The sequence below is a fragment of the Carettochelys insculpta genome, chromosome 1 (genome assembly GCF_033958435.1).
Source record: "Carettochelys insculpta isolate YL-2023 chromosome 1, ASM3395843v1, whole genome shotgun sequence".
NCBI lineage: Eukaryota > Metazoa > Chordata > Testudines > Carettochelyidae > Carettochelys > Carettochelys insculpta.
In genome coordinates, this window is record NC_134137.1 from 196,070,792 (window position 1) to 196,088,978 (window position 18,187).

The 18,187-nt window shown below is 39.6% G+C and overlaps 1 protein-coding gene across 1 annotated transcript in view; it reads right to left on the reverse strand.

Annotated features, from left to right (window-relative positions):
• Positions 1–18,187, reverse strand: part of ROBO1 (roundabout guidance receptor 1) — a 1,118,017-nt gene that overhangs the window by 54,284 nt on the left and 1,045,546 nt on the right. Inside the window, exons 20-23 of the mRNA XM_074997703.1 lie at positions 16,562–16,588; positions 13,438–13,480; positions 9,871–10,025; positions 2,864–3,199 (exon numbers count right to left, since the gene is read on the reverse strand). Coding sequence (XP_074853804.1) covers positions 2,864–3,199; positions 9,871–10,025; positions 13,438–13,480; positions 16,562–16,588 — 561 coding nt within the window. The remainder of the gene's footprint in view (positions 1–2,863; positions 3,200–9,870; positions 10,026–13,437; positions 13,481–16,561; positions 16,589–18,187) is intronic.

The following is an 18,187-nucleotide window of genomic DNA, read 5'->3' on the forward strand; positions in this document are numbered from 1 at the left end:
TTCTGTCGACATAATTCAGGGAGTGTCTACACACTTAAAGCATTCAGTTGACAGCTTATCAACAGAACTCTGCATTTGCCTCGACAGTATTATCCCTCAAAAATTTGAGGCATGAAAATCTGTCGACAGTAGCAGCACAGTAGACAGTGTGGACAGAGAGGGCTTCCGGTTGCAGGGCAGCCCTCTTTGCAGAGCTGCCATTCTGCTTTCTAGGGCCAGAGGGCAGTGCAGTCTGGCAGTCCTCTGTCGACAGAGCAAGTTGTGTGTAGATGCACCCTGTTTACGTAGGTTCTGTCGAGATTTCCCGTTAACAGTAACTTCTGTTGACAGATGCTTCTAGCGCAGACATAGCTTAGATGTTTTCAGGCTCAGGCCTGGGCTCTAAGATCCTGCAAGCCCAAATCAGCTGGCATGGGCTGTCTCCGGATGCCCAGTTGCAGTGTAAATGATAGAGTTAGGGTGAAATTCAACCCTAGGCACAGTGCCTATGGCCTTCACAAGTCCCAAAGTATACACAGACTTATGCCATATTTCTGAACAGAAATGAGTTTAATCATATAAAAGCCAAATTCCATTAAAGTCAGTTTACACCAACAGAGAACCAATATCTTTATGGTGCTCAGGAAGACTGCCAGATAGCGCTGACACAATTCTAGTTCTGTACAGTCTTTTTTTATTTAAAAAAAAAAAAAAAAAAGAACTCTTAACAGCTACAACAACTGGCCTGTCCAATTCTGAAGCTTTGGCTGAACATTTAATTACAGGGATTTTATTTTTAAATGCAAGATTTGGCAATGAGTGCTACAAAAATTTCTCAGGGATAAAATGCTCATCTGACTATCCAATGTTTTCTTGCTTAAAAAGTAAGTATATTGGAAAGAAGCCTAACACAAGCTGAGTTGCTTTTCACAGAGCAAATAAAATAAAGACATAAACAGAACCATTGGACATAAAGAACTGACAATGAAGCACAGCATGGAACTCATCAAAATGGTTATTTCTCATTATGAAAGCTATAGGTAAAATTGTCAGCGAGATGGTTTTGACTTAGGAAATAAGAATTCCAAGATTAGGCTCTTGACTCATAAAAAAACCCATACAGAGTAGCTAAGAATTCAGTCCCCATCTGCTGCACATGGGCTTTTGATAATGTAAGCATGGGGTAGGATGAAAGGGCAGAATCCCACACCAGAATGTATTCTGTAATCATTTCTCAGTCTCGCTGCATTCCACACTTTATGCTAAAGCTCTGCATTCCATGTCTGTTTACACGGAGAATAAACAATAAATCGGCACTCTGAAATATGTATATATGACTGTCAGCAGACAATGCTTTAATGGAGTCTTTTCATGGCACAATATGCTAGAAAATGTGCAGCTGTAATATATACCCACCGAAAGAGATAGTGTCTTTTTGGTTATAAAACCCAAACATCTTAATTCTGAAACTGAAATGTAATACATACAGTCGTCATGTGTAAACACAATTACAAAAACAAACACCTCAACCTTATAAGCTGCGGCCAGAAGAAAAAAAAAACAAAACAAGTTTTCCCTTTGAGGTGATTATGTCAAAAGGCGGTGTCACGTTTTATATGGCCCTCTCAGCTGTTCTGCGGTAAGAAGGTCAGATAAGAAATTAATGAAATCAAACTTCTGTAATGAAATACCTTTTTGCTGGACACCTTTTCAATAGCTCTACATGATCACACAAGCTGCAACTATCTGTTCAAAAAGTTCACTGTTAGAATGGATGCAGTCCCAATGGGTACTGCTTTGCAAATCAGATTATTAAAGCAGGTTGCATGGTAGCCTGAAGTCTAGCAAGAAATCACATACCTATTTCTTCCCAGTTCCACTTGTCACTTTGGAGTAACATGCCCCTCAGGCCACACAAGTGCATTCTGATGTTTTAAGTTTACACTGAAATCAATTTATTTTTAATGTGTGAACCCACAGACTGCCACCAGGATAAAAACATAAACCTAGCATCCAGAATTTTATTCCAAAATATTCCCTCTGAATAGGAGGATTGGAGGCTTGCTAGGAATATAGCTAAAATTAATTGGATTGGTCCATTTCTGACCCTAGTGTAAAACAATATAATTTTACAGAATTTGATGTGCAAAATTCCATTTGTTTACATGAAGATGTATATTTAATTAGCCTGCCTCCATCCATGAGTAATAAGAGTAACAGAGAGAAAGCCCTGCTAGTCTATATACTATCAAAACAAAAAAAGCAGTAAAGTTTTACTGCTTTTTTGTTTTGATAAGAGGAGGTTGACCTATTTAAAATTTAAGACAGAGTATAATGTTACTACCATGCATCAGCTTTATGAACAAAGAAGTCTGGTCTCTCCCCTAAACAATTAAGCATCTACTATTTTTAAATTAATCACAAACCCATATGTAAATAGATTTTATTTAATTCTCTTTAAAGTTGCGGCTAGTTATCATAAATTCAATCTTCAAGTAACAGAGAGGGAGCTGTGCTAGTCTATATACTATCAAAACAAAAAAGCAGTAAAGTAGCACTTTGAAGATGAACAAAATAATTTATTAGGTGAGCTTTCGTGGGACAGACCCATGTCTTAAGCTCACCTAATAAATTATTTTGTTAGTCTTTAAAGTGCTACTTTACTGCTTTTTTGTTTCAATCTTCAAGGTTACTGTAGTGCTAACTTGTTGACACTTAACTGGGAATGCTAAATCTACAAAGGAATAATCCTAGAATCACCACAGAGGTCTGGGTTTACAAGCCCCACAAGCTTTGGATTCCTAGCACCAGAAGACAATAATCACCTGATAAGTACACGAGTAAAAAAACCAACCAAACAAAAAAACCCCTAGAAGCTCTTCACCTTTGTTTAATTTGTTTTGCTCCATAATGTTGTACTGTATGGGTGCAACCTCTTGTTTTTGCTGAACAGAGGGTTTCCAGTGTTTCTCATTTGTATCCCCACTGCTGCTGTTAACATTATTGCTGATGCTTGACTGGATGAGCTGAGTGGTTGCATAAGGCGTTGGCTGCCCAGGTTGGTTCACAAATCTTCCATCCTTTAGATTTGGGCTATTGAAGGTTTTCATCTCATTGATTTTGTTGCTCAGATCCACATCACCATAAACAGTTGACTCAGGCAGCATCAGGTTTGTTTGCTTGCTGTCCAGCTGGTTGTTGTAATTTGCTATGCAATCAGCTATCCACACAGGAAAGGAAAAAGAAAAGGTCATTCTGTTCATTTACCCACTGTATCTTCATGTGCAACCATATGCTTTAAAAATGTTTTTATGAACAACTATACAACCTGATTCTGTGAAGCAGAAATGGGGTTGTAGGGATCAATAACTTTTAATAGATGAATAAATAAATAGATCATGGAACTTTATCTGTAAATTACCACACAAAACAAGCGCTCAGAGAATTTTGTTAGTTCTCACCTATTTCTACACATTACACAAATCTTCAGATCCAAAAAAACCTCCAACCTCTATTTGGTTCCATATAAATTTATCCCCCTATCAACATTTCTGCCTTTTCTGTTGCTTTTAGGTAGGCAATGTGAACACTTTAATTTTGGCATCTCAAAAATAAAAAATACAATTGAGAACCGGAGTAGGAGCAAAAAAACAAAGCTATCTCTTGTCCACACACAGCATCTTCAATGCTGTCAGACTTCAACCAAAGAGAAAGAGGTGTTTATGGATTCTTCTCTGCATGTCTTTTTTTTAAACAATGGTTATGCTTACATTACAGCTATCTGTCGACAGAAGTCACTATTGGGAGAGATTTCCTGACGAAACCTCTGTCCACAGGTCATGGGTACAGACAAAAGCCAATCAGGAGAGCTCTCCAGTGTCCAGAGAGCAGCCAGACTGCCTGGCTGCTCCTTTGACAAAACAGGCATCCAGAAACACAGTAAACAAGGCTGCCCATTGTTGTGGATGCTCTGTCAGTGTAGGGAGGCCCCTGCGGGGCATTTACACAGCTGTTTTGTCGACAGCAGCCTTTATGCCTCAAAGCTTTGAGGCAGAACACTGCCAGTGAAAGTGCTGGGTTTTGACAGAACTCATTTGGAATATACATTCACGAGTTTTCTCAACAAACCTCCCGTTTGATCGACAGAACTCTCTAGTGTAACCGTAGCCAATGGTTATACAGAAATAGAAATTAAATTAATGATAAGATTATGTATACTAAGAAAGGGGCCTTGGAACCTAGTTAACAAAACTTTCACAGAACACTGCATTCTAGCATAATGTCATTTATGAGTTTCAAAGAAAAAAGAATTAGGAAAGTATTCTTGGAAGACCTGTAGCACATGCTGCTCATAATTACTTTGGGTCTTATTAGTCATCCATACTATTTCCTCTGGCACCTTATTGATTATGAATAAGGGTACATTCACCCTCTTAGTAGTTACCTTGCTATGAAGTTAAAACTCAGTGACAGTCTCACAGTAACCATGTCTGTGCTGATGGTTTACCAAAATTTTAGAACACAGCCGTAGCATTAAATGCTGGGCCAGTAAGCTTGTCCTTGAGGAAACCTGTTTGCTTCCCTGTGACTAGCACAGACATTACTTACAAAGCAATTGTTTCTCCCTGCATAGCAAATTAAGCGCTAGCAACCATCAGCAGATATGTTCATATGTTTTTAGGAAACAAGCACAAAATGACTATCAAATGTGTGTTATCAGTTATCAATTTGCATAAATGATAACAACATATTTGCCAAAAAGGCAACCACTTTTTTTTTTTTTTTAAAACAAAATGTAACTGCCAATTGTTTACCTAGGGACAACTTGCAACCTCCTTGGTCAGGGCAAACGCTAGCCAAAATCAAAGAGTAAAAATTAAGTAAGCATTTCTGAATTTAGCCTCTACATTCTATGAAATGCATGTGTAAATTTCCAACACATTTTCTAGAATTTACACCTCTTTCTAGAAACCCAATCAATGTAAACGCATTAACACAAAAATAAAATGATTCCTCCTCATTGCAATGCTTAAGGGATGTGAGCAGTATACACCATTACAAACAACTTCATGCTCTTCAGCTTCAGTTGTTTTAAAAATATTTTGCCCTTTGATATACTTTTTCTTTCATATGTGAGTTGATATTTATTTACTGCTCTGCATACTCTTCAACTTCCCAACTTTCATTATATAAGGGTTTTTTTTCATTTAATGCCTTTTCCTTTTTTTTTTTTTTTTTTTATGATTACCTACAGCAAAACTACCATTCTTTCCTCCTTGTCATGCAAATTTATACTTCCTTTTTTACTTTCTTCTATACCCTTTACTATTTATGCCTCCTCCTCTATTTTGATTTTTTTTAGGAACATTGTAAAAATATTTTATTTGCTTTCTTCTTCATCCTGATCCGTGTTTTGTGAAGAATAAAAATCAATATAGCACATTTTGCCACAGATTCATTCTTAAGCTACATTTATTAGGATGTCTTCCTACAAAGTGTTTTTCTGTACAAATATCAGCTTGCCTATGTAACAGAGAACTTATTTTATCAAATGTGAATATTTTGCTCCCCCTACTTTTACAAAGCAGCTGTCCTTATAAAGTAGGGTTCCTACTCAGTAGTATACCTACAAGTTGATAACAGTAATATGAATGGGTAATTAGAACATATACAGTTATATAAGGGATGTAAACTTCTGTGCTTCAAGGTGTTAAGACAACAGCAAACTAAACAGGTTAAGAAGATTCAAAGATATTAAGCCCAGAAGGGATCATTATGATAATCAATTCTCATCTCCTGTATAAGAATGAACACAGAATTTTAATAAACGATTCCTGTATCAGGCCCATACCTTCAAGATGAAGTAGAGCATATATTCTAGAAAGTTTTTAGATTTAGAGAACTGTGATTTAACAATAAAGTGAAAGAGAATTCTTCTCATGCCTCACTAAATTGTTCCAATGCTTATTACCCTCACTATTAAAAATGTGTGTCTTTTCTCTACTCTGAATTTGTCTAGCTTCATCTTCCAGCCAATGGACCTTGTTATGACTTTGTCTGCTAGACTAAATAGCCCTTTATTGTCAGTTATCCACTTCCTATCTATTCGCAAAAAAATGTGATCCACATGCAATTGTTCCACAAGTTCCTTATTAGAAATCTCATACCTTCCTCTGAAGCATCTGGTTCTGAGCATTGTCAGACAGGATACTAGACTAAATGAATGACCATCATCAGTTTATGGCTGGCCTTGTAGTAATTACTTTAGACTTAGAGGAAACACCAATTCTTTCCCATGCTTCTAACTTTGCAGGAATCATACCCGGATGCCAAAATGATAGGAACTGCAAATAGTGAAGTCCAGCCAACGTTACTGGCAGTGCTCCATGCCCAAGATGGGATGTGTCTGCTTGGATTTGGGTGTGGCCAAAGATTCCCACTCCTGACTCACTGGCAAGCATTAATTGGGTTGGAGTAAAGAAATACAACAATGGAAAAGACATTCTATATTAGATGTGTACCCTTGCCAGTACCTGTATGTGAGTGCCTCCAGTGATTCCTGGAGTGGCACCTCCCAGGTGCAGTACAAGGGGCATTGCATGCTTCCCCCTGCCACAATCTCAGAGAGTCCAAGAGGGGGGAAGAAGGACGGGATGTGTTTTGGACATGAGCAACACATCTCAAACAACACCAGTTACAGTACAGGTAACTGTCCTTCTTTGAGTGGGTGCTCGTGTCTTCCACAATAGCTGGCTACAGGTAGTATCCACTCACAGATGGGCAGGAATCATGAACAATAAGGCTGCAGGATCAACTTGCTGAACTCAGTGTCATCCCTGTTTTGGGAGACAATGGCCTAGTGTGCTGTGAACATGTGCACCAATGACCACATAGGCACCTGACATGCTGAAGAAACCTCACTCTGCTTGAGCACACCCACGCAACTGGTGATGGAGTAAACACCTGCCAGGTCATAGCAGGCACGGATACACAAAGTGATCCCATTTGAAAGTCTCTGAGACAGAGAACTGGTAGGAAAATGTCCTGACCCAAATGGAAAGCTGACCTCACTTTTGGTATAAAGGCCAGATGGAGCCAGAGCTGAACCTTATCCTTATGGAAGATTCTATATGATGGCTCTGAAGTTAAGGCATGAAGTTCAGAAAATCATCTTGCCGATAGGTAACACCACAAAGGCAGCTACCTTCCAGGACAAATGTAACCAAGAGCATGTAGCCAGTGGTTCAAATGGGGAGGTGTCCGTAAGCCTCGAAAGGACTACTCTGAAGTCCTGCGGTGGGACCATGGGAGAAGACTGTGTGGCTCTCTAGTGGGGGATGGAAGGCAGATATGGCTGCCAGTTGCACCAAACCCTGGTTGTTCAAATAAAGCAGGCAATATAAGATTGTCTGGGGAGTCTCCACAGGGTGTGGAGAGGGAATGGTGCTGACTGGTGGGCAGTGCCAATAGAGCACTATGCACCAAGCCTTTGGTGCCCACTCTCAACTCTGATCAGTGTTGGGGTTGGGGCCTACTCCACTGTGAGGGCTTGATGTCAAATGTCCCACTGCTCCTTAGTCCTAGGGTTAAAGGACGTGCATATCTTGCACCTGCTGGTGGTATGTGGGTCACTGACTGGCATAGACTGTTTACCAGGAATATGCATGAAAAGCTCTTCAGTGACATTGAGGCATTTCTACTTCTGATCCTAGTCAAGAGTAAGAAGAGCAGATCTGTACAAGAATTAAAATTTATTTCCAGCCTTCTCAAACTCAAGAAAGGTTCAGCTCAGTTTGAATTTTATGAGCTAATGCAGGTTGCTCCTTATTTGACAAGAATTCATATCCAGAGGAGCCAACAGGATCACTGAGCTCCTGGGCAATGTGGTGTGGGCAGCTCCATATGCCTGGAATGGGCAGACCTGGGGCAGCCAGCCCCCAGAACCACATGCACAATGCAGTGCCCCCCATTTTCCCCACTGGTCCTCAGAACTGGCTGGAGCATGCAGCACAGGGCTCTGCAATGTGTGGTGTGGCGCTCCTGTGGAGATTTTAAATAGCCCAGAGCTCCAGCTTCTGTCACTGCCACAATAACAGCACTTACAATCACTCGACTCAAGGGCAATTGCCCCTCCCCACCATCAGCGGGCCTGTTCGTATCTAGTTGTGCAGTAAGTTTAGGTCCACCATAGTCTAAAAAAGGCTCGTATTAATTAATAGCCCTATTTATATTTAAGGTGCAATAATTTGGGCGCATCACTGTGGTGATAATTTGGTGGGCAAACGTTGTTGCAGCAGCAGCAGCAGCAGCAGCAGCAGCAAGAGGAACTGGAGACCTAAAACAACCATTCTGAGAATTAGCAAACCCAGATTTAGCAGATGCGCAGAATGAAGTAGGAACTGTACTTACTTGTCCGTTATTGACTTCCAGAAGTTGAATACTATATTCAAATTCAACGCCTACCCAATGCTCTGGGTAGATGAGTTGCTCAGTCGGCTTGGGGAAGCCAAATACATCACTACCCTCAACTTAACAAAGGGCTATTGGCAAATCCCCCTCAAGCCTGAGTCCAAGGCTTTCTCAACTCCCTTTGGACACTTTCAGTTCCGAAACATGCCCTTCAAGCTGCATGGTGCTCTGGCTACGTTTCAGTGCCTAATGAACCAGCTTCTACGTCCCCATAGCCAATATACCGCAGCATATTTGGATGATATAGTGATCTACAGCAGCGATTGGCAGACTCACCTACAACGTGTCTGCTGTATTGCAGTCCCTCCAGGAAGCGGGCCTGATGGCGAATCCAGCAAAATGCCACCTCAGAAGGGATGAGACCACTTACTTAGGGTACACCTTGGGGAAGGACATGGTACGTTCCCTAGTGGGGAAGGTCCAAGCCCTCCAGCAGCATGCCCCTCCAGCCTCGAAGAGACAGGTGTGTCAGTTCTCAGGGTTAGCAGGGTATTATCGCCGCTTCATCCTAGGCTTCTCCTCCACCGGGGCCCCTCTTATCGACCTCCTCAGGAAAGAGGCTCCCAACCGCGTCCCATGGACCCCAGCTTGTGAGGACACTTTCCAGGCCCTAAAGACCCAGCTCTGCCGAGAACTGGTCCTGTACAGCCCTGATTTCTCGAAGGAGTTCCTGTTACAGATAGATGCTTCGGATGTCGGGGTGGGAGCGGTGCTCTCCCAAATTGTGGGAGGTGAGGAACACCTAATTCTTTATATCAGCTGTAAGCTATTCTCAAGGGAAAAGTCCTACTCAGTAATAGAGAAAAAGGCCCTAGGAATCAAATGGGCTATAGACTCACTCTGATACTACTTCCTGGGCAGACACTTTACCCTCATCACTGACCATGCCCCCCTGTGCTGGCTACAGGCGATGAAAGAGACAAACCCCAGAATTGTGAGGTGGTACCTCTTCCTCCAACCCTTCTCCTTCCTGATCCAGCATCGTGTAGGAAAGGATCATGCGAATGTGGATTTTTTTCCCCAGGGAGAAGGAAAACAGTTGAGGGAGGGGCAGAGCCCATGAGGGTCTTGAGGGGGGATGTGTAGGAGGGTGAGAGGGAGGCCAGGCAAGGCAGGGGTTAAACAAGGCCTGTTAACCCAATCAGCCCCATCCCTGGCTGAGGACCCACCCATCAGACCCTGGCCTGGGGTCTAGCCACTAAGCCATCTGGTCCCAGGCGCTAACTGCTCACACGGCTTATCCTCCATTTCATGAAATTCTGGATATAATCTGTTACAACATGCATAACAACAAACTAAAACTGATGAAGAAGTATGAGTGAGACAAGCATTAAATTTAAGTATTTTGGAAAGCTTCTCTCTTCGTGTTCTAAGAATTCAGTATAAAAACAGGCCTCTTGTTAATTAGGAAAGGTATCTAACCTGGTCGACTGTAAGTTGTGAGGTTGCTATCACTGTTTCCATTGCCCGAGGTGCAGCAGTTGATGGAGCAGTCGTTATGGTTGTTCCCAGTGTTGGGCCATGTATCTGCTAGCCATGGTTGAGGGGCAGGCTCACTGATGTTTAGAAGACCTGGTCTTTAAAAGACAAAATTTGGAAATTTCATAAATTAAGCAACTGTGTTTCTGAACAGAATCCTGTGTTGTTCTCAAAGGAATGTCTTATATGAAAAAATTTGCACTATGAGCAGCAAAAGATTTTACAATGCATCTCTAAATACATCTCTCATAAAGCACATTTTAATTGGGGTTATGTCCACTAACCTTGGGTCTTTGAACATTAGCAGTCACCTGTCTTGCCCCAAAAAGGAGAAGACTAACTAGGGCATATAATGATTCTGAGACATCCCCAGAAAAATATTAATGGTTTTTGTAAATTATGGGAGAGAGAAATCAGCTCAATATTTTAATCATCATGGGGGTATGAACAAACTATAGAGTGTTTTTGAAAAAGTGGAACATTTAGCATTTTATTTATATATTGAAATGTCATCAAAAATTTGAAAACTGAACACTGTGGTTTTTCAATTTTTCTCCATTCTTCCAGGGCAACAAGTCAAAATAGGGATGGGATTTTCATTGAAAAATTGGAGAATTTCTCAGAAACCAAATATTTTCCACAAAAAGCTATGCAACATTAGCCGCATCCATAGAAGTCCACAGGAATCACAAATGCTCAGCTTCTTTGATAGTCACATCAGATGTCTTTACTGCTATATGACGGCTGCCTAGTGGATGACATAGCAAGTCATCAGCTAAACAATTTGTTTTCCAAGTCACTGCAGGTTTCCTAGTAAGCACTAAATACACTTTGATGAAAGTTTTAGTAGACTCACCAGTGCACATACTGTTTTTTCTACTGACAACATTGCGTACATTACAAATTTTCACATACAGAAATTATTCTTAAAAACCCAACAACTGCTGCTAAATAAGTATTTGAAGTTAGGTACTCTCTGTCATTACTGTTTTTAAGTTATTTCCTACAAAGGTAGGTGTACCAAACTAGAGGGGAGCACTGCAGAAACAAAAGATATATATCACAGGCATAATGGACAAATTATAAACAGCACAAGAATATTTGTCACTGAATTTAGAACCTAACTATTCATTGTGAAAATGCTGGATTAAATGCCATTTCAACTAAAATATGTTAATCCCTTTTAACTGAAATTTGAGAATGCAAATTGCAACAGCAGTTAGTTATGGGGCATCCAGTCTGCCAGTCTCCTGGGCTTAAGTCTGATGCCTCAAATAGTAGTCAAAATACAGTTTGAATATCTCTAGTCTGGCACCCTCAGGACCTGACCGGTGCTGAACAAGAGAATTTGCTGGATCACCGGAGATCAATATTGCCTAGCAGCATTACCAACACTTTTACTACTTACTGGGTTCTTAGAAGACATTTAGGGGGTAAATTACAGATAAATTACAGCACAAAACACTGAGAGCCAAGACTGGTGGCTGCAAACAAACTTTATGGGACCCAGGAAACTTGGCCATGCCCATGATAAGTGGTTTTCCAGGTAACTAAAATCATGGTATATTACCGTTGTTGCTGGATGAGCAGGTGCTGGATTAGAGAGGTTCAACCTGTACATGAATATCCAGTGTGCGTAAGCCACCTGACAAGTTAGCAAATAAGCTGATGAGGCATGGCCTATTGTCAGACAAATCAGTGTACTTGTATTATGCAAACATATTTTCAACAATAAAATAAATGTTATTTAGATTTGTGGGCAGAGCAGTTCAGAGGACTTGTCATTCTTGTCCACGGCTCACTGGATGTTGTGCTTATACTCTAAAAATCACACGGGGTACACAAGGATGGGATAAGGCTCTCTGCACTTTTCATGTCTTAAGAAGGATCTTGGTTGGAGAGCTATGGTTGGAGCAACCAAAAAGGTCTCTCCTTTTGTCTGCGAAGTTTCTGAATACTGTAGAAGGGAAGTATGCACATCACTCTCACCAGCTGGGAGGTTTCAGAAACATCTTGTTACCAAGGTAAACAGAAACTGCTACTCCAGCCCACAAGCTCGAATAGTGACCAGGAACAGTTCGTGCAAGCCTCACAACTTTCCCACAGGTTTGGAGGGAGAATTCCATATTCTTCATCCTTTTCAGAGAAACAATTACTTGAACTTTGTACAAGGACAGCGCATATCGCCGGCCAGCATTACCAGAGCCACAGAAGTGGATGCAATGCTGAAATACATCCCTTTGAGTAATGCTTACGTTGAAATGTTAGAAGACAGCTGATTTTATGCACTGTGTAGGATGGGAGAGGACATGGAGCCTCCCAAAAGGCTTCCAAATTATTTTGTGCAGGAAAGTGGTAGTCTGAGCTTGAAAGTTTGAAATTCAGACTAAGAATTTCATGCCTAAAAACTACACTGCTTCAAAAATTGATCAAATGAGCTCCTCATGCTCCAAACTACTGTGTTACAAACTATATGCTCAGGTGAGAAAAAAAAAAGTTTTATGACGGAGATTTTAGGTTATGGTATTTACCTACAAAACTGGGACAGCAGAGACACTCAGGAGACTGTACATGATACAGACACACAGCTCCTCAGTGCCGTTCCTGGAGCGGGGCATATGTGCGCAATAGTCTCTGACGTGCCAGACCAATTCTGTAGACCAGTTCAGAAGGGAGCAGAGTCATTGCCCTGCCTTCTTGGCCACCTTCATCTGTGGGGACATGCAATAAGGAGGCCAAAAACTCCTATTGTGTACAGCCTAGAACAGCCATGCAAGGGAAAAGAGAACCCCTCTGCTCCTGTGCTAGAGAAATGCCATGCACAACATATCTTCCTAACATCACTGATGCTCTGTCTTCTGAAGAAACACAGCACCCTGTGCAGGAAATACAGGCTATTGTGTAGTCCAGTGCCATTTGTTAGTGAATAAACTAAAACAGGCAAACATTCCAGTTGTGTCCTCAATATGGAACTGAACTAGGTTCTTAGAGCAAAGAATCATTTATTAATAAGCTACCTATTTCTCTTTATCTCCTCAATGTGATTCTCTCTTGCATGTGATGATTTAACAGTTTTGCATTCGCTACAAGATTAAAAACAATCACCTTGCGTGCTGCTGCCTTCAGCAAGTTTCTCCTCCATGAATGCTTTTTCTTTTGTAGCATCTATGAACCAGCTATATTTCTTAATCTTCATAAATGCCACAGTTTAATTACTTTTACTCCCATAATCATCTGCTAGATCAGTAAACCTTGTATTCTGAAGTCAAATTGCTCCCTCTGCTGTTCGGTTTTGGGATGCATTTTTCTACTGATCAACAAAGCCTCTGTTAAGATTTGATTTTGCAAATGAACCAAAAGGTACACTTCAGAAGCTCTATATTTTATCTCTGAAAGCAGTGAACTATATGCCTAAAAAGTATGTTATTACCCATCACTTATAAATGTACTCAGTGTACTTAAATTTATTTATATCCAAATTACAGTCTGAAAAATAAACCATGTCATTACCTGCCTCCACTGCTTACAGCTTCTCCTCCTCTCTGATAGGTCACTAAAATATAGAGAGATAAAAACAGAAAATAGTGTAATAGTCATGCTTAACTTTTTAAGTAGCATTGCAAAATCTCCTTTTGTTCTTCTAATCCCAGCTCTAAAGTTAGATTCGTTGTTTCAATACTGATTCTTACTCTTTCATCAATCATTCCTTCATTGGCAAATCCATACACTATCCAGTCACCTGACGACTGTTATTTTAAGTCCCAGAAAAGTACTGCATGTTACTTTAGCTTTATCTAAAATCTGTCGTGTAACACCCATACCCATCCACACACATTAGGGCCTGGTCTACACTAGGGATCAAAGACAATCCCAGAAATAACATTCTAGCCATGCCATTCCCTGGTGTAGATCAGGGGCCTTTGGGTTTGTGCCAACATCCCTTACTCCACGGTCGTGTGTGAAGTACCAGGGTCTTTGGCCGAGCCCAGAGAGATCGATTTTGCTGTGTCTTCACACATGTGGCAAAATTGATCCCTGGAAGACTGATCATGATGTGCTGTGTCCTCTCCTCGCTTCACCCCCCCCCCCCAGTAAATATAGACATACCCTAACGGAGTAGTGCATTAGGTTAAATTAATCCCTGATGCAACTCTGCTAACTTCAAACAAGTTATTCTAGGGAAGTATTTATGTCACTTTGCTTAGTTCCTGAAGGAGTAGATGATACTAAATATTTTAAAGATATTAAAGCTTCATTGTACATTATCCTATTCATAACATTAAACTGGTACCATGACTTTACAGCACAGACCTTATTTTCATTGTAAACAATGGTTCAGTCATAACCTCCTGCAAAATTTCATAATATATTTACACATTAACACTTTACTAAAGCTCTGTGTTGACTCAGATGTCTGTCCTTAGAAAAAGCTAAACGCATGATCTTTTGCTGATAAACAGTGTATTCTATTTAAGAAACATTCAGTATTCTTTCCTAAAATTTACAGTTGGATTTTTTTCTAATAGTTCTTTAATCTAAAATTATAGTTTATTCATTGCAATAAATAAAAAAGTTTGACTGACTCAAAATTAACAGCATGTTTTTAATACTAACTTCTAATAATGAACAATAAGAGAGTCAGCATGCATACAGATTCATTTTATAAATATGCATGGGTATGTATTGCATGTATTTTCCAAAAAGCATCTGGTTAAACGTTAGTTTTTAAGAGGCATAAACCTATTGCTTGAAGTGCTCTGAATTTGCCATTTTCATGTTTGCAGTGGGTTAGGCAAAGGGTTAAGGAGATTAGCTTCCCTTCAAATGCTGATGGATTCTACAGCTATGCATTTTCTTGCTAGGAATGTGTTTTAAAAAGCAGCCAAATTCAGCTCTTTAAAAGAACTCCAAGCTGGGAGTCTGCAAGGGAGAGATAAATGCTTGCAGTGATTACAATAACAGGATTAAAACCTTAGGAGGCAATGCTACAGGTAAGTCTTTTACTGAAGGTAATGCTGCAGAGAAAAAGGCCTGTTACCATTTAAACTGAATAGACCTACCAGGATTCTCATGTATGTAAAAAGGAAAGATTTTTTACAAATCTTTCACGTTGCATATTTCAAATTTCTTCTTCGAAATTCTTAGTGTTGATTTCTTGCAGTTATGACTTGCAATACCAATATGTTCTAGTATTTTCTTTCAGTGTATGAGAGTTCTAACTGCAAAAAATGTTCATCAGTTAATCTAAAACATCCCACAGAGTAGCATGAGTAGCAGTAGCATGTTGCATTGTGATCGTGCTAGAAATTGTACAAAGCCAATTAAATAATAATCATTTTTATATGGTTTTGAATCTGAATTTCCAAGGACTGAATAAACATTAATAGCCAGGTTCTAGCACTCTCCCTATGTTGAGCAGTGAGTTAAATCAGAAAGACTACTCATGATGTAAGTTAGTACTCTAATGTGACTAAGAATGTAGCTTTAACTTACAATGTCTCAGGACATTCCCTTAACGTAGCACATACTAGAAAGGCCTGTGTATTCACTGAGGTCTTATGGCGGGGTGAGTATCTATTCAATACCTGTTATTAAATTGTATGCTTCGTTATAAACACATCACTAGCACTCAAAGACTATGGACTGGATCTCAAGTCCATTGTAATCAGTGGAAACCCTTCCATTGACTTTAGTGGGTTTTGTATCAGGGCCTGTGTGATGGGCACATTTTTATAAATTCCAAACGAGCGAGAGGAAAGAAAGATACTTACTTCAAATGCTTCCTTATTCCCCACATTTAATGCAATCTCTTTGCATTAAAACATGACATTAGTTTTAACATTGCACTGCCAATACTGCAATTCAGTACAGGAAGCAAAGAAAGGCATATAAGTGTATTAGGGAGGCAAAACACAGTTATTAAGCCTGACATTTGACTATGAAACCAGAATTAGGCAAACAGAAGTCTGAAAAAAAATGTCCTCTTTACTGACCATGGTCAAAGACTACTTTTTACACCTCTTCTAAAAAGTTGGCAACTTCCACAACATAATGCTTTCTAATATCGTGCAGGAGCACTGTTTCAACACTCATTTAGAGGAAAAAGTAACACCTGTTGATTCACCAACATTGCTCCCTGCAGCATACGCAATAGGTGTTCTTCAAAGGTCTTCCGAGGGCCCTGACATTGTGTCAGGATCTGCTGGTGTGGCATTCCATTCCTCACCTACATCCACGCCAGTAGTTCCTTTAACATTTTCAGATACCTTCTAAGCGAATGAGTCAACATTACTGGGTCCCTTAGCAGGATAGAGCCTGTGAGAACTGGCAGGCTCACACCAAAAGTTATATGGGTGGGCTTATAGACAGACAAAGAGTAGGGTATGAAGCAGCTTCAACAAACAGACACAACTTTGTCTAAACATAAGAGCAATTTCTAAAGTATGCGGAAGAAAAATAATAAGGGCTTTACTTCGTCTTAAAGACTAAGGCAGTGATACCTGTTCATCAGAAATAATTCATTTAAATATATTGTTTTCAGAACAGCTGGGCTGGTTATATCAGAAAAAAACAAAAAATACCGCACATACATGCCACACTAACAAAGGAGGGGGGGAAAAGTGCAAATATATACCTGTTGGTGTGAAGGTAAAAGACGGGACTGAAAAATCAAAACAAAATACAAATTGGTTATTAAGCTGAAGAGAGAAAGGGAAACATATATATTAGTATAAATCAAGAAGACAGCTGAACTTAAAATAAAAAGCTAACCCAGTAGTTCAGTCATACTAAGAAATAAAAGCAAATTTCTTTAAAAAAAAAAAACCAAAAAAAAACCGCTTATCTTCACAGGTTCCATTCTGGACACGTATAACATTTACTATGCTCTGGAGGGAAACAAAATGTGGTTTACCCTCTGAATGACCCCAACTTTAGTTTCTTATTTTGTACTGAAAATGCTACTACAAACAAAAGTCCTACATTGTTAATCATTTCACAACATAGAATGATACATTCTTTAACTAGCCTTATCAGCCTCTTACTTGAATCTTATCTGCAAAAAGTAGATGCTCATTACACTGAACTAATAGGAACACTGAAGTATTCAATAGAGGAAAAATAACCCTTTAAAGAGAACTATAAAATTGCTTTAGTGTATGTTCACCAAATTATGCCCCACACTCCATCATAAAAATTGCACTACAATATATTATAATTGTAATATAACATTATTTTGCTGTTGTGTAAAAGCAAGACATGGACAGAATCAGAATTCTTTTTTTCCTCTATTCTATTATTTTTTCCTCTACACTATTAACATAAGCTAGCCTTCCCACTGAAATGCCTTTCTACCTTTCATCCATGAATTTAACTGGAAAGGTTAACAATGGAAGAGTAACAATCCTTGAAAACTTTCACTCTTACTGCCACTATAAATCTTAATTGAATCAACAAGGCTTCTCAGCCCAGTGGAGGGCTTTCACATCTACTCTCCCCAAGAGGACACAGTCCCCCTTCCGTTGAATTCTGGCACATAGCTTCTGTACTCTTAATGGGAAAAACTAAGATTTCCCTTTTGATTCCAAGTAAAACAAAGAGAAACATGAGAAATGCAATAGAAAAGTCACTCAAAGACACCTTACAATGGAATTTGGTTAGCAGACCTGCCAAACAAGACCAAGTGCTGGCTAAGAGATTTAGGTTCTTACACAGCTTAATGTAAGTTTTATATTGCAGATATTTTTGATGTCTTTTTGGGTTGTCTTTTAGGATTATGGCACTAGAGCTTCTCTGGAACCCAAAACTATTAGTTATAGTATGCTGTATGTTTGTTGCTTCTTATTAAGCCAATTTATTTCCAAGCATCTGAAACTGAATAAAAACGGAAAACCTCTGAGCATTTTGCCCATTGCGGGCTTCATTTGTAGCACAGCTGTCTTTATCTCAGGAATTCTACTGTGTTTTCCTTCAGCTAGGCCTTTTCACACAGTCAATGTAATTTAGCTACATTCAAAAAATACAGAGCCATAGTAACAAGCTTTCATTAAAAAAGGTGCTTTTAAAACTGTAGCTATTCAAGGCAGAATGAAGTGTCTCCACATTAATTTCCAGTCACAAGGACATAACAAAAAGATGAATAGTCCTTGTCATCACTTTTCTACAAGCTAACTACTAAACTTAGTTGAGATTTTAAGGAACTGAGGAACAGATGAAAAGAGGTCAAACTAAATGAAATCTTTACAGCTAGCACACCAAAGCA